The sequence below is a fragment of the Diplotaxodon limnothrissa genome, linkage group LG7 (assembly GCF_057381915.1).
Source record: "Diplotaxodon limnothrissa isolate DT_005_m linkage group LG7, D_limnothrissa_male_GT1.1, whole genome shotgun sequence".
Classification (NCBI taxonomy): domain Eukaryota; kingdom Metazoa; phylum Chordata; class Actinopteri; order Cichliformes; family Cichlidae; genus Diplotaxodon; species Diplotaxodon limnothrissa.
In genome coordinates, this window is record NC_140602.1 from 41,033,018 (window position 1) to 41,049,800 (window position 16,783).

At 41.6% G+C, this 16,783-nt stretch overlaps 1 protein-coding gene across 1 annotated transcript in view; it reads right to left on the minus strand.

Moving 5' to 3' along the window:
• Positions 1-579: 579 nt before the first annotated feature.
• Positions 580-16,783, minus strand: part of tnksa (tankyrase, TRF1-interacting ankyrin-related ADP-ribose polymerase a) — a 107,073-nt gene continuing 90,869 nt past the window's right edge. Inside the window, exons 17-29 of the mRNA XM_085359702.1 lie at positions 16,438-16,657; positions 15,350-15,459; positions 13,883-14,071; positions 12,944-13,024; positions 10,499-10,685; positions 10,338-10,417; positions 7,295-7,415; positions 6,485-6,582; positions 5,110-5,184; positions 4,850-4,955; positions 2,840-3,026; positions 2,543-2,699; positions 580-1,629 (exon numbers count right to left, since the gene is read on the minus strand). Of these exons, the coding sequence (XP_085215828.1) occupies positions 1,543-1,629; positions 2,543-2,699; positions 2,840-3,026; positions 4,850-4,955; positions 5,110-5,184; positions 6,485-6,582; positions 7,295-7,415; positions 10,338-10,417; positions 10,499-10,685; positions 12,944-13,024; positions 13,883-14,071; positions 15,350-15,459; positions 16,438-16,657 (1,698 nt within the window). The 3' untranslated portion in view covers positions 580-1,542. The remainder of the gene's footprint in view (positions 1,630-2,542; positions 2,700-2,839; positions 3,027-4,849; positions 4,956-5,109; positions 5,185-6,484; positions 6,583-7,294; positions 7,416-10,337; positions 10,418-10,498; positions 10,686-12,943; positions 13,025-13,882; positions 14,072-15,349; positions 15,460-16,437; positions 16,658-16,783) is intronic.

Below are 16,783 nucleotides of genomic sequence, written 5' to 3' on the forward strand. Positions count from 1 at the left end.
GCAGACACAAATTCATCCTTTATCTGTCTTGTTATTGAATGCTGAGTGAAGTTTAACCCAAATGAACTGGAAATGAAGCTTATGCACAAATCTGTTTGCAACACACTGAGTTTGCAGGTTAGCAGGTGCTCCTAGAAAAATGACAGTACCACTTAAAGGTATAAAACAATGTGGGTGTAACAGAAAGCAGGATTTCATTTGAGCACTTTTTACTGGCTAGATGCGCCTAATAAACTGGCAGGTGAGAGTAGTTTATGCGTATGATAGCCTTAATCGTCTGTGATCCTCATGGCTCTAAGACTGGTTTTTAATCAGAACTGGGCTGAAACAACATGGCAGTTCTGGATGCAGTTCCTATAACGACTGCAAATTTCCTGTGATACTACAAAGGCAGCAATCAGTTCTTGAAACGAGATTTTTGGTGGCATATTTGAGAAAAATAAGAGGTATGTTTAGGTTAGCTGGCTTGTCACAGGTGTCTCAGCCTGTCATGCTTCTTATAATAATAATAATAATAATAATAATAATGGATTTATATAGCACTTTTCAAGGTACCCAAAGCACTTTACAATGCCACTATTCATTCACTCTCGCATTCATACACTGGTGGAGGCAAGCTACGGTTGTAGCCACAGCTGCCCTGGGGCAGACTGACAGAAGCAAGGCTGCCATTTCGCGCCATCGGCCCCTCTGGCCACTTATAACTTAACTTCCCGGAGAGCTAAGATCCCAATTTTATATTTTGATGAGCCTGCATGTGGTTTTCAGTGTATGAGCTTGATATGTTGCGGATCTGAAACGAGCAGGTTTGGTCTGACTGACTTGCGGGTGTAAGGTGGTGGTTGGTCCCGGTGTGGACTGTAGTGGAAAGTCTGCAGCAGGTCCCGTCAGCAGCTTTATTTGCTTTTTGATATCAACGATTCTCTTGCTTCTTTGCGTTTCATCTCATTTCATATTCTCCTCCTGTGGCTTCTCCTTTATATCGGCCTCTGGTGAAAATGCGACGACACAGAAACGTGCTGAATTTCCGTTCTCTCGATGCATCTGGAGGTGGCGTTGGAGCATTGTTTTGATGTTGTGGGTGTGTGTGCAAAGCAAAAAGAGGACATAATATAAAAAACACATTAAAGCCTGGGGCTAGAATACAGGAGCAGTGCAAAGGTGCCAAAAAACAAAACAGCTTTTTGTTTGTTTTAGTTTTTTTTTTTTTTTTTTGTGGTAATTGCTTTCACTTTGAGATCAAAGCCACAGGGCCTGCAAAAACAGCTTCCATTAATACTGATGAAACAGTTTCCATTTTCTCCTCAAATGATTAATTATTACTGTCTGCTCCTTTTGGACTGAACCTGTATTACAACCCCAAAAAACTGAAAGACACCGTCTCTTCTTCCTCCTTATTTCCACGTTTGAGGGTCATCTGACTCCTGGCCAGCCGATGCTTCGTGTCACCCACCCCCAGCTTTGAAACTCCTTACTGTTCAGTTCTGGTCCTCTTAGAGATTTGTCCACTACAGTCTGGCTAACTTGGCACCCAGCTGTGCTTTAGGACTTTTGCTCAGCAGTGGCAGCAGGCGTGGCCAGACTCTCTGGCTTCACAATCTGGTAGGTGATCAAGTACTCTGGGTAAGCCTGAGGACAAAGAATACATGAAAGTCAAACAAACTGTTATGATTTCAGTGCAAGGGAAAAAAACGTGGGTTACTACAAGAAAGACAAAGTAAATTAAGTATGATCTTTTAAAGGCTGGGTAAGTATTTCAAATGTGTGTATGCTGAGGATTTTTGGAATTTACAGTGTTGGTCCTTTTGAGGATTTAAACACCCAGTCACACGGGCCTAGAGACCAGCTGGCGACTGCCTGGCAACCTCCATTCGCTAGGAAAAAAATTATAATTCTCTGAGTGCTTATGATTGATTGCTAAAGCCCCAGTCACATGGTCACCATTTCATACCACAATTCTGAAAACATGACAGTTCTTACTTGGTACCTTGGGTACCAGGCAGTGTATGTATTGAGGTACAACTGTAGGGGGCAGCATACGGCTACAAGTGGCTATATGCAGAATAAGAAGATGGCAACTGGTGCTGCTGCCCTTATAGGTTTGGTATCAAGAATCATGTAATTCTACTGGTACTGGTACCAATTAGTAAATTCCTGGTATTGTGACATCCGTGCTAGAGACTGGTCAGTGTTCCCATTGGGAATGACAGTAATAATGTGTATTCCCTGAAAGGCTGGTGAGTGAGTAGTTCGGGTTGCTTGCCATTACTGGGTGAAATTGGCTGTGGTGCTGCATCGACAAGGTCCTTACGATTACTTTGGTCACAACTGTGCAAACAGTTTGCATGGAAGATGCCAAATGTCTGCAAAGACTTGCCACTACTCACTAAAAGCTTGTTTCCGCCGCTGAAAAAACATGAATAAATACATACATTTTTTGCATGAGTTATTATGTCCAAATTTCAAAAGTTGGACTTAGTAACTCAAACTTCCAAGTACCTTGAAATTTAGAAGGCAAAAATGTTTTTCTGTGTGTACCAACCTGCTCCCCTCTGTAGATGACATACTCTGCATATGCCAGACCATTGACACTGGGTCGTCCTATTACGGAGTGGTGACCAGGAGGGGCGTGGGCCATTTTCATTGCACTAAACTGAAGGAATGATTTACCGAGTGTCACCCGACAGAACAGCATCTGTCTGCAAACACACAGACGCACACCATGGAATCGATAAAATCAGTTTATTTGATCTTTCGGTAAGGCAATTTTTATTTCAAGAATATTTTAAGAAACGAAAAAGATCTCGCTAAAGCTGCTCAGGCCGACGTGAGCACCCACCTGTGACATATGTAGCAGGAGCGGTCTTTGTGGGTTGGACAACCTGTTCCTCCGCCGATCCCATACACGTACTGATTGCTCTTGGAGGAGTTCTCGGCAAAATAGATGCCAGCGCCAAACATGCCTCCGATGTATGCATGACGCTCATCAAAGCCCTTATGGATAATTGCGTTGATGAAGGGAGAACCTGGAAGGCCCGAAAAGTGAGAAATGACACAAAATATTCAGCTGCTTCCACTGTGAGCATGTCTGTCCTGACAGTGATGCCTGCATCAGAAATGTCTTCAGATACAAGAGTAATACATAAAAGATCACAGCAGACTCTGAAGATGCCAGAAAAGGTAGTGTACTGCGTACTGGAAACTGAGCTAAGAAACTGGGAGGATTCCACTCTACGGCAGTTAAAAAGAAAGATAATATTACAGTTAATTACAAAGCACCTTAGTCCTCAAGAGAACTATGAAACTAGGAGAGGACGGAGGAAGTGCAGAGTGCGACGCTTCCTTACTTTCCCTCCATGTAAGGAAACAGAATTTATGCATTTCACATACTCCGGTTAATTCATCTTTTTGAGCTTTAGAGGACGGCATGCTGACAGCCAAAGCTGTCACAGATATTTAAGGTGCTTCGACTGATTCACCACATCAGCTCATGTACTGATTTTTAAAGTAGATATCAGGAGCTGTCGGATACCTTTGAGCGGTGCAGTTCTTTTAAGTCTTTGCAGGAACTCATGTAGAGTTGAACCTATGGACCTTTTTTATGCTGTCTAAATTTTAACCTCGTGGTTAAACCTGCCACCATGTTAGCCTCAGTGTCTGTAGAAATCATCCAAAACTGAATGGTATGCGTGCTCCTATTCTCCAAAATGCTGTATGACAGTTAAACGCTGCAGGTTAAATGGATCTGGTGTAATGTTTGTAGTCGATGCCGCAGCGCCGACGTGGATGTGTCAGACTGCAGCAGAGCACACAATCAATAATAAGCACTTTCACGGTCCAATACTATGTGAGGAGGAAAGGGAGGAGCGCTGCCAGAGCCCTACAACAAGATGTCCAACGGGCTACCCGTGTGTGTTTCTGACCCCCATAACATCAGAATGCCATGAGCACAGCATGAGGACCCGACATCCTTTACTGGGACATGCGCTCAGAGTCCAGCACAGCCAGACTATGACAACTAATGACAACTGAGCTGCACTGAGCTGTGATTACCCCTTCCAATAAAGGATGTTGGGCCCTGCTCATGAAGTCAGTTTCTGACAGATAATGTGATAAATATGCTTATGGGTGGCCATCTGGAGGTCATTCTGTGGGGCTCTAGTGGTGCTTCTTCTGTTTCTCATCGATCAAAAGAGCAGACAGTAGTCCTGCAGCTCTCCTTGTGTTAAAACCTGTCTCTTGGTATCTCCAACACACTCCTGAGACTTGTGCTGGAAGACACAGCAGACCATCTTGTGATGGCATGTATGGGCTGGACTATCAATGCAAGTTGAAAGGGATGCAGGTACCATCTCATGATACCAAAAGTTCCAAAAACATTAATAAAGGGAAAAAAAAATACTGGTAGCTGTCTCAGCCTCCCAGTAGGTACATGTATGGTATCGCATTCACAAAGTTGGGTGTCCACACTCCCTGCCCACCCCGCAGGGCGCTGACAACACCGTTAACTAGAGTAAAATTCAAAACTACTCCCCTTTTTGGGGATGAATTGGGGGTTTTTTCTAGTCCACTTGATGATGGATTCACAGCAAGAGTAATACTAAGTTTAACTAACTGTCCTATACTGAGATAATCCAATTTTGGATTCGTGTGCTTAGCTGTGTTTGTTGGAAGAGTTCATTCCTTTTCAGATGTTTGGTACATGAGTCAAATGTATTTCACAAATATTCATTACAGGAGTGCAAATGTTTGTCAGAGCATTTCAGCATAAAAAAGTAAATCAGCAGGACTATATTTAAAGAAGCTCAGCATGCTTTCATATTTTACCACATGCACAGTGTTTATTTACCGTGAAAGAGCATGCGCTCGTTGTGGTGGTTGTGATTCTCATCTGCAATTTCCTTTTGTCTGTGTGTGTATCTTTCCCGCAGCTTCTTATTCACAACCTTCTGAATCTGCAGTCAGAGGAAAGAGAGGAGGGAAACAGCACACATAAAATGCTTAATTTATGTCCAGATTGCTTTTTCTTTTTTTGCTTTAAAGGAGGGAAGAAAATAAAAATCACTTATTTCTGTATTTGTACAGTGTGATGTGTTTTGTAGGTCATACTTTAATGATGTTGTAGCGGCTGAAGACCCCGCCCGCGTTGCCTCCGTCGCGGTGCTCTCTGATCGTGCTCTGTAGCTGAGGAGGAAATCATCAAACATAACAACAATGAATCATCATAAACACTAAACTTTTTTTCCCTCAGATTTCTAAAATGAGATAAGATGAGATGAGATGAGATGATGAGATGAGATAGCCTTTATTTGTCAGTTGCAGTTGCCCACAGAGATGAGAGACCTTGCCGACCGTACATACAATACACAAACATCACATTGGGGAGACAGGTCAGGCCAGGTAGCAAGGAAAAAAAACATCGAAATGTGTAACACAAAAGGATAATACAGGAATGCACAGATATCAACACACCATAGCACAATAAACACAGACAAGCAACATGGGAGAGTATTCCAGTGTGTACAGCTGATCTGGGACCGCTGCAATCTTTGATTGCGCCTCCAGCTGATCCGGTGTCCACATCAGATGGGAGTGACACTTTTCACATGGATACATTTGAAAATGCTGTTTTCGCATTGCAGTGTGGACAGTGAACCCGGAGCCTTTTCGAAAACGATGACACATTTTAGTCATGTGATGCAGTCATGTGACCAATTAACCTAAGGTAGCGGAGTTGTTTTGTTTGCTCTCAATTTTGACAGCCCTATTAAAGATTAATATCAGTTTGTACATGCTCCAGATCGCTTTTCTTCAATTCAATTCTTTAATTCTCACTCGCTTTTGCAACTTTGTACTTTTGTGTTACTCGCAGCAACAACACCACCTCATTGTTAACTCGATGTGAAAAGTTAAAATAACTATAAAGTGTGAGAGGAAAGCAGCAGCTCATTCAATCAAGAGTAGATGCCTTCACAGTGCCTGTGGGGAAATGTGGCATAATACAGCAAAAATAATGTGTGCAAAATAATTGTAGGTAAAAATATTTCATCTGCTTTCCTTCTGGTATTTAAAAAAACAAATCAGTCCAGACTCCATGACTGTCATTTGTCAAGTTGTCGAGGAAGAATTACAGATGAAATTACCTGTTAAATTTCTTTTAACATGTGACTGTTCTCATTCATTTCAGCTCATTCACACTGATATCGGCTGTCTCGTTCAATCGCGGCTTCTCAATTACGAGAGCAATGCAGGCAGTGGAGCAGCTCCACAGATATGAAACCTCTCGTTCAGCTGGCTGCTGTGACACCGCGTGATGTGTCTTTAGGCACATGGTTGAAATTACTGTTCAAGCAAATGAATAAATGTTGTTTCACACTGAAAGAAATTCATGCAGGTGGTAAGATTAAAAAAAAAAGGTGCTATGAATTTAAATGTGGTCAGTGTCGTGTGTAGGTTACATGTGCTTAAAGGGGCGTTTGCGTACCTCCTCCTCCACAGACTGGAATTCCTTGTCATCCGGTTGCAGGTCGATCAACATGGTGCCCTGGCTGGAGCAGTGGAACGTCAGGTATGGGTTTGCACCTATGAGCAAATATTTGCAAGAGAGATCAAGATGTTTAATTCAACTAAATTTTAATTAAAAAGGTAAAGGAAAATTATACAAATTATATTGTTCAGGAACGACAGTCATTTTTACACACAGAGACTCGACTTGACTGACAATCAGTTTCATGGCTTCATGTTAGTTAATGACATATTAATCAAATAAAAAATCCTGAGTTGATTCCAAGTGTTGATTCCAGGAAATTGATGAAGTCCAAAGAGGTGCTGATGCAAGTGAAGAGCCCATCATTAGGTTTACATTTGTTTTTTCAACCTATCAGTTGAGATAGCAAAGAGTTTAGGAAATGATAACTAAAGTGGATGATCAGAGTTACTTTCATGGTTAGGAAAAACTACTTCACAACATCTTGTCAAGTCAAAAACACTCTTGAGCAGGTATCACGAATCACTGCCAACCTCTGTGATAGGAGAAGCCTTCATTAGTGTAAGACAGCAAGGCACAAACTACTTGTATCTAATCCAAGTGTTTGACATGTAGATATAAAATGAGTCACATTTCCTGGATAACATATCTGAACATTAGTAGAATATAATGTTATTGATTGTGAAATACGTCTAACTGATTGTTTTAAATATTTATTGGCAAGTTTTATTAACCCCCCCCCCCCTTCCTTTGAATGCTTTTCCACTCAGTTACACTCAGTGCGCTGTTCTCTTCGAGTATACTGACCTTGCTGGCCTCCCAGCAGTCTCTCGATGCCCTTGATGAGTTTGTGTCTGTGACCGTAGGCGTTGATGCCGATCTCCTTCAGCTCTTCGTGACCCATGTCTGCCAGCACATCCAGTGAAATCTGCCCAGAGATGGCAAAAAAAAAAACAGAAGAAAAAAAGAGTGCACTTGTTATTTTTCCCATTGCCTCTAGTTATACAGTCATAAAAAATTGATTTAACAATGCCTTAATGTATTTAACAGTAAGTCATGTGCCGATAGTGGCAGCAGGTCATGCTACAAGCTGATAATCTGAACTGTCCGCTGTAAAGAGTGATGAGTTCAGTGATCTAAGATGTACCGCGGAGAAAATAGGTCTGACAAATATTCATGAAAAACAGCAGCCGCACAAAGAAAAGGTCAATGAATGGATGGCAGTAATCAAGCCAGTTGATATGCAAATTGACGACGGCGAAGTCATCGCCGCTCTCCTGAATTTGTTCAGGGTGAGTAGAAATGAGATTCATCCTTGAGGCAGAGATAACTTTCCCTCCGTGCTGCCTTGATCACTGATACAGGTGTAAATCATCACAGCTTGAGTAGTCTGCTGGGAGTTTACTGCGACGTGCTCCGTGGAGAAATAAGCTAAGCAGAAACCTGTCACACCGCGGAGGGGTAAACTATAGCGTTTGACTTTTGCGGATCTCCCTAACAGAATAAAACAATTTGAAGAAAGGACCAAAAACTGGTTAAATTAAACAAAACTGTTTGAAAAACACTAGAATTCAAACTGCTTTTCGCGTGAGAACTTCACATCTGTTTTTATTCTTTAAGGCGCTGACCTCAGACATTATTAAGGCCCTGGGCAAACCTCCTCTGAACGTCTTCCTTTACATCAAGCTAGTTAACAGTGAGGCTTGACAAGGAAGAAGCTTCAAAGAGTGCAAAGTTCAAACCATTATTCTGCGATTCATCAAGAACACTGAACGGCAGCAAAGTGCAAAGTCTGCAGCTAAATTAAAGGCATCTATAACGAGTGACAGGTCAGCTGAAGCAATGTTTGTTTCTTTGTCACACCTCTGAGTTCTTGTTCATGTCATTCTGAAGTAGAAACGTAGACACAGCTGACTCTTACCCCATCACTCTGCATCACTCTCAGTTTGAATATTAATGAAGGCTTGTTTCCCTTTAGGAGGGGAGGGGGGCAAGAATAAATTTAACTGCACACAGAATCTCCCACAATGCTTCCACCCTGCCTTTTACCAGCTGTCACCTTTCAGTGTTACTTTATTTCACTGTCTGTTTTCTCCTCGTTCTGTGACCTCTTTCATCTCCTTCACTGTTCTGTCTCTGCTTCTCTTTTCTTTTATCTTCATCCATTCAAGCACCTTTCTCTCTTTCCTCCCCTTTGTCTTGATTTACCTTCTTCTCTGTCTTCTGTGGAGATCTCCGCCTCCCTTTGTGTTCTTTACTCTCTATACATCTGCCCGTTTTCCACAGTTTTCAGCACGAAGATGTGCAAATTTGGTAATGCTCTGAGCTGAATGCTAAAGCCGGCGTGCTAAGCAGATGTTTGTGGTGTTTGCTAATTGACTTGCTAATAAAACGCAATGCTGATGGGAAGGTCTGCAAGATACGCAACCATAAATCAAACAATTACAGACGACAAAATTACCAGACAAATTAAAATTCTGAATGAGCTACTTAAAAGAAAAGAAAACAAAATCACAGCTCATTACATCTACAGCAGCGGTGTCAAACATAAGGCTCGGGAGCCAAGATCGGCCTGGCAAAGGCCATGTCCACACTAACACGCTTTCGTTTGGAAACGCATCTTTGTCTCTCCGTTTTGGCCTCCGTCCACACTGACGTTTTGAAAACGCTCTCCAAAGTGGATACATTTGAAAACGCTGTTTTCGCATTGCAGTGTGGACAGTGAACCCGGAGCCTTTTCGAAAACGATGACACATTTTAGTCATGTGATGCAGTCATGTGACCAATTAACCTAAGATAGTGGAGGGCATTACACAGCAGTTGTTTTGTTTGCGCTTAATTTTGACAGCCCTATCAAAGATTAATATCAGTTTGTACATGCTCCAGATAGCTTTTCTTCAATTTCTTTAATTCTCACTCGCTTTTGCAACTTTGTACTTTTGTGTTACTCGCAGCAACAACTCCACCTCATTGTTAACTCGATGCTTTTCCTCAACATTTTGCTGCGACGTTTCAATGAGCCGGAAAGTAAATAAACGGCAGACAGAAATGAGGCAGGCCGCATCGTCTTGCGTTTCACGCGTGCGCAGCACTGGAACGTAAGCGTTTTCGGCCGTTTCAATGTGAACGCACAACTCTGTGAAAACGACTGAAAACGACAGTGTGGACGCACAGCGTTTTCAGACGAAAACGCCGTTTTCAAATTCATCCGGGCTAGTGTGGACGTAGCCAAAGACTCCAATCTGGCCCCTTGGATAGCTTTGGAAAATGTGAAGGAGGACATTTTGGACTTTTAACTTTTTACAGCTTTTCCTACTGATAAAGACCTCAACTGTGACCATTCATACTCCACTAAAGTAATTAAATGATAGATTATTTTACACATTTAGTTCTTACAGCATAAGCCCAAAAAGAAATCCTGAGAGATTTCTTTCATTTACTACAGGGGCTTTCTTTGTCATGATAAAAGTGAGACATACTGTTGAAATTTGGCTTCTTTTTCTTATATCAAGACTGACAGAAAGGGGAGTTTCACTTGTTCGGCTCACATAAGATCAAAGTGGTGCTGCATGTGGCCACCCTTGGTCCACAGCTACATAAAATGTGTGCATCAAGTTTTATGTCAATTGTGATACTACAGTCAGGATAACAGTGGTGGACCACAGGATGCAGACAGATCCTGCCATCCTTAGATCCACACACAACAAGTAACAACAACAAAAAGAGGGAGACCAATGAAGTTGTTTTGCTTAGAAACAGGATTGGATTCACGACAGCCTCTCTTCCTCCTTCTTTTTCCTCCTATTTCACGCTTTAAAAGTCTGACACATCAGAAATGCTGTTTGTGTACCTGTTCCCGCTGAAAGATGTCTCGGAGGTGTTCCAGCCCCAGGCTCTTTAAGAACTGGTTGATGGTCATGTCAAGTAGAGCTGCAGAGAAAAAGTGATGTCAGCAGGGTTTTCACAAGTTTTGACTCGTGGTACAACGGGCGCTCTTGTGCGTTCACCCACCTTCTCCTTCTTTCCTGTCGGAGCCAGTCGCTCCATCTGCGGGACCGGTGGCCCCGGCCACCGTGATGTCACTCAGAGGAGCGGCCAGGTTGTCTATGCTGCTGGCCGCCGACAGGCACGAAGGGGAAGGAGACGGAGAGATGACCACACCCCCTGTCGCTCCTGTGCTCACCACATTGGCACTTACCTAAAAGTAAGAAGGAGAAGGTTTGCTTTGACTTAGTAAGACTTTCTAGAAATTTTCTTTAGTCACCAATTTTGAGTGTTTGAGCTTTCAGCTCTTGAGGTGAATTGAAAAAGCTAGCGACATGGCAACCAGACACCACAGAAAATCAGTGACATTCAGCCACTTGAAGCGACGATGGATGTTGATTGTCTTGATGTGTAGTTACATTTCACGGGAGATGCACGCAAGGTTATGATGTAGGATTTCACAGGGGCTTGCAGTTATGGTGTATCGTAATCAAACTAACTGTGGGACCATTCATTCATCAGAGCGGTGTAGTGTGAAACGTTAGCGAGACATGTCAATTTTTTTGTGGCTCTTTTTTACCGGGCTAAATCACCATGGTAACTTAGACCCACAATCTGTCTGGGAGCAGCTTATGTTGCATGTGTCACTTTAAATTCAGCTCGAAGTGCCTCATTTTCACCAATTCTTTTATTTATATCATGAAGTTACAGCCGAGCAAACTGTTAGTTGCATTGTGAGTGGAATGTGCATGTGATGCATAACACATATATTTTTATAATTGATCCTAAGTAAAGAATCAAGCTGCTAAGTCTCTTTTACACCTCTGGAATAGCAGTTACACACACACACACACACACACACACACACACACACACACACACACACACACACACACACACACACACACACAGGAACACCTGTTCAGTCAGTAAGAATAATTTCACTTTGATGACGAAAAATAAACTGGTTTTTAAATCTCCTTTGTTTGGCTGTGGGACAGTACGGACAGCTTTAACTGTCCTGTAAATATAACAGCTATAAAGGGGGGAAAAAGCTGCACTGGGAACACACTTTGATATAAAAATAAATAACTGGAACCAAAATGCTTGTTTAACATTTTAGTACTCTTCACCATGGATCTCTTCTCTTATTTATTGTTATAGTTTTATGTTTTTTAATCACCATTTAATCATTATTTCATAACGTCTCTGATCAGAGCAGGCAGTACTCAAAGGAATTATTTTATGCACGAGGATTGTCACATAATGTGTGAAACATCCCTTTTCTACATGAGCGAGTACAGAGCCTGAAACAAAAAGTGGGCTTAACAGAGAAAGTCGATAACCATCATTGTGATACCCGCCATCTCTGACTGGGGCTTTAGGGTTTCTTGAGCCAGCTAATATAAAGAAAGCCTTCAGTTTAGTGCTGTGAGACACTACAAATATTGGTATTGATCTGATACCAAGGAAATATATTGCTTTTTCCAATACAGATACCAATACTTTTAACCTATAAAGACAGCTTACATACGAGACAGCTTCTTAATGACCACATTTTAATGAACACTTAATTAATCACTGTGCTTTTTACTTTCCACTATAATTACTCAAGGCAACAAAACACACTTTTCAGTTTTTCATGTGTTATGAAACCGGATTTTTGGAGACCTGTATTGTGAATGTGCCTGTCTCTAATGCACTTTGGGTCACCTTGAGTAACATGTCAGTTACTTTTATCTCTTTAGGGCTCCTGCACAGTATGAAAAAGTGGATAAAAGAATAAAATTGTATCTTTTTTAAATCAGTATTTATATATGCAACATGTTTTGCAGTGGCGTAATTAGCAGAGGAAAAAAAGGCTCATCTACAAACTAAAAAAACAGATTTAAGAAAAAGGGTTTCAGAGAGCGGGTTGGGCAGCGACGATACCCTTCCCTGTTCCTCTGCCATGACAGCTGAGGTGAAACTTGCTTTTCTGTCATAACACTCGTTTGTGGGGTGGAGCAATGGGCACAAGAAGAACTCATTAAATTTTGGTGCAGATCCAGAGCAACTGAAATTGGCAGAGGATGCCCTCTCTGATCGCCCTTCACGTTGCTCACTTTTTTAGTTAATCAGCTTCTATTTAAACGCTGTGCACGGACCTTGTCTGGGTTTGGTAATTAATGTTTGGTTAACTGATTTGCAAATAGAACCTAGATTTTGCACATTTTGGTAATTATGTGACAACATAAATTCATACGCAGCTCTCGAATGAAGACTTCTGTCAGTGAGACGTCTGTTTAAATATGGAAACGTAAAAATGTTCACACATCTGGTCCGTTCGGTGTTTCGTTTAGGTTTAAATCAAAGCACGTTTTTCTTTACATTGAGCTTAAGATTAAAAACTGATATGAATTCTGCTATTAACACTTCATCCGATTCAACACAGAGACAGCGTCTGTGCCTATACTGTGTGCAGACACTCACCACAGTGGCCAGTGGTTTTAAACAACTTGGCAGGGCGTCTGGCGGCATGGCATCAATCAAAAGTGCTCTGATGTCATCAGCCTGCAACAAAGACACAACATGTAGACACCTCTGAATTAGTTTTGTATGTTTGTTTGTATTTTTGAACACACTATCTACAGATCACACCAGGTTGTGTTTTTGCAGCAAATCACTGTAGTGCTACACTTTTTCTGGATTTTTTGGCAAATCTATCACTTTATTTTTGAGTATAAGACACTGTCTTTTCTTTTCTTCTGACTGAAATATGCACTTTCTTGTTGTAAGGGCACTTGTGTTTGTATTTTTTTGTGTAATGCCTTGAAAATGACTAAGAAGCTTAACTCAATCATGGTCAGAGGCCACGCTTTGTGAAGTTATCCCAAAGCTAATCTGGACTAAACTAGAAAATGGCACGTGTGACGTTTTCATTACAGGATCAAACTGTCACGAAGCTTCATGAGAGCAAGCCAAATTTTCCAGGCTTTTCCTGGGACTGCTATATCCATTAATGACTTCATCCAATGGTCAATAAATAAACTGAATGCATAGTGTGAGAAGAGCAGCAAATGCCTCCGTTTCCTCTTATCTCTAGCAGAGTTACAAGCCTGTAGATGTCAGCAGCAGTGATGTGCTGTTTTCCAAAGGAGGCTCTCAAACTTTGGTACCTACAGTCAAACAAGGAAACGCGTAAGGAAGCTCATTAGGAAACCTCATTAGGGTGTGAGGAGTTAGAAAGCTGTCTGTTCCACCATCTAAACTTCTGCAAACTCTCCTTATGGCGCTCAACTCTCTGAATAGTTAACCATAACCATCTGAACGTCTATTTAAGTCAATGTGCTGACTCATAAGTATGAAGACTGTTATGGGAAGAAATTAGGACAGATCCCAAAAAAAGTCCCACAAGAAATCCTTTCATACCGTGGCCAAGTCCAGCGGCGTCTGCCCCTCCTGGTTCTTCATAGTGGGATCGGCTCCATGGGCGAGCAACAGCGCGCAGAGCTGAGTCCTCCCTTTCTGGGCCGCTTCGTGCAGGGGAGTAAATGCCCACTTGTCGGTTGCATTGACACACGTGTTGTACTTGATCAGCAGAGCAGCTATGTCCACGTGCTGGACAGAGGAGAGGAAGTAGCGGGGAGACATAAAGAAGAAGAAACAGGAAAGCGGAGGAGAGGAATTAAAACGGTAGAAAATGAGAGCAGATGAGTGAGGAGGTGTCTGGGGGAGGCGAGGGCAGCACGAATAAAAGCATTTAACAAGAGCAAATGTGTGAAGTGTTGCTGAATGAGTGCTACAAAATTAAGATCAGGGGAAAAAAACATGTAAAAACGGATTGCAGGATTGTGTGAAACAGAAAACGTGTGAATTATTAAATCTGTCATGATTTTTCTTTTCCTTCCGGTCCTTCCTCTCCTGCTTTTCCCGCTCGTCTCCCTCATTCCCTCGTCGTCTGTCTACGGCTCGTGTCTTGGTGTCAAACAGAATGTAGCTTGTTTTGCAGTAACAGTCAGGGATGCTTGAGTGTGTATAACTGTTTGTGTGTGCGTTTCCAAAATGCACAGCTCATCAAGCTTTCATGCAAACACGTGTTTCATGACTCTTTTAGCAGAAGACTGCTGACAAGCTACGAGCGCTGTGCCACCAAAGATGAAGGGAAAAAGCACAAATGTAAACCTTCAACAGTCGAATATCCCCCCCATGCTAAAGATGATAGTCATTATTATTGCTGTTTAGGTAAGTACGATCCAGCGTCACAGTTAAATATCACACACTGTGTGCTACACATTTTCTAAACATCCAAAATATGCATACTTGTCAAACTTTACAACAACCTCTTGAGATGATTTTGACTTAATGTGCAGTTGAAAAAAGGTGATAAACTGCAATATATGCAATACTGAGCATATTGCAAAATGTTAAAAATCACAATAAAATCATATAGTAAGTGAAGTATTGTAATAATAGTGTATTTTAAATTTAGTGTATGTAAAACAATATAGTGAAGGGAAGCATATAGAAAGATTATAAGCAACTGAGCTGTTTTATTGATTAAAATACCCAAGTGTGGTTATCTATCAATCTATGTTCATCATGCATTTACACCTTTATCCATGAACGAATTCTAAAAAAGGTTTACGATAAAGATTTTCAATCACTTTTATGCAAAAATTAACTTGATTCATTTCCATCAGTTTTGCGCTTCAAGTATGAAGTAAGTCTTGCTACTCTAAAAGTCGAATACAATAAATAAAAAAAATAAACAAATGCACTATAAATATACAGCTGGCCTCAAGTATTTAAGTGAGTGAATGTTAAAGGAGATAAAAGACTTTTTAAAGAAACTATGAACAGGTAGCAAAAAAGGCAAGCGTCATGTTTGTGTCTTACCCCATATGAAGCGGCATTGTGTAACGGTATCAGCCCTCCTTTGTCCTGCGCATTCACATCGGCTCCATGCTCCAGCAGATACTCGGCTACCTCCAAGTTGTTATAGCCGGCTAGAGAGCGCCACAGGCGACGATTCCACGCAGCAGGACAGAAAGAAAGATGAGTGAGGAAGATATAAAAACGCAGTCAGCTAATGAGAGAAGACAAAATAATGATAAAGACAGAGTGAATGTCAGCCTACGTTCACGGCAGTGGGACGGCACATATAATCATCTTTTCCTTTTACAAGAAAGTACATCAACACAGAGGGTGCGTGGGCGTGTGTCTAAGTGGTCAGATTTATTCAGACCTTTAAAGTGTTTTCCAGCAGTTTCTTAACTTCTGAAGTGCCAGTCATGCAGCAAAACCTCCTCTATTTAAATATACTGCATCATCACGCAGCAAGAAGTGTGTTTATATATATATATATTAAGACACAAAAAATCCATAATAGAAAGGAGAAACAGGAAGCAGTTTTTGGTCTTTAAACTTTCCTGACACAATTATGCACATTTTAGGGCACCAAATTGAACAAAAGCAGGATAAAAGCAACCTCTAAAGTATGACCCATAATGTAAAAGAGTTAAAACTAAATGCTCATTTTCAGCCTTGAGTTTGCATCTATAATGTGTTTTCATAATTCAGGACATGGTTTGTACTAAAAGGTGAAATTTTAATGTAAATTTATGGATGATTAGATCAGCGTGAATCTCATTAGGCATTTGTGTGTGTGTGTTTATCCCCATGAAGGGCTTTAGCAGGATGGTGTATCAGCTGTTATCTCTGAAACTGATGTCACAATGATTGCACACCTTGAATATATACATAATAGTTTGTCTGCCTTTAAGGGGACAAACGCTGTCTGTGCTATCAAGACTTTAAAAACCGTATTATGCGAGTAATGTAATACGAGGTCATTGTAGGTCAACTGCTCGAGCTAGTTGTGCTATCAAAATGTGGTGTTTCGCTCTACCGATAAAATTAAGACGTAATTATAGATAAAAAGGTTTAAAAAAAAAAAAAGTGTGTGGGCTGGGCGGCTTTTTTACCTGCAAGGTGCAGAGGAGTCGAGTTGCGTCCCTGCGTGTCCCGACAGTTAATGTTGTCGGGGCTGCATAACTTTTGAACCCTAGCCAGGCAGCCTTTCTTAGCAGCGTCCAGCAGCGCCGCGTCTCCTCTGAGCAGGTCCTGGATGTCCGTGTCCCCGTCCTTCACCAGGTCCAGAGGCGTGTTGCCGTCCCTGTTCTTCTTAGTGGGGTCTGCTCCGTGCTGGAGAGAGGAGGCCATAAAAGGGGGAGTTACACAAGGAAAAGAAAGATGGGGAAAAATACGGGCAGATATGTTCTAGAGATATTTATCAGATGTGTGGAAGTGCACGCCGACATCATTAAACAA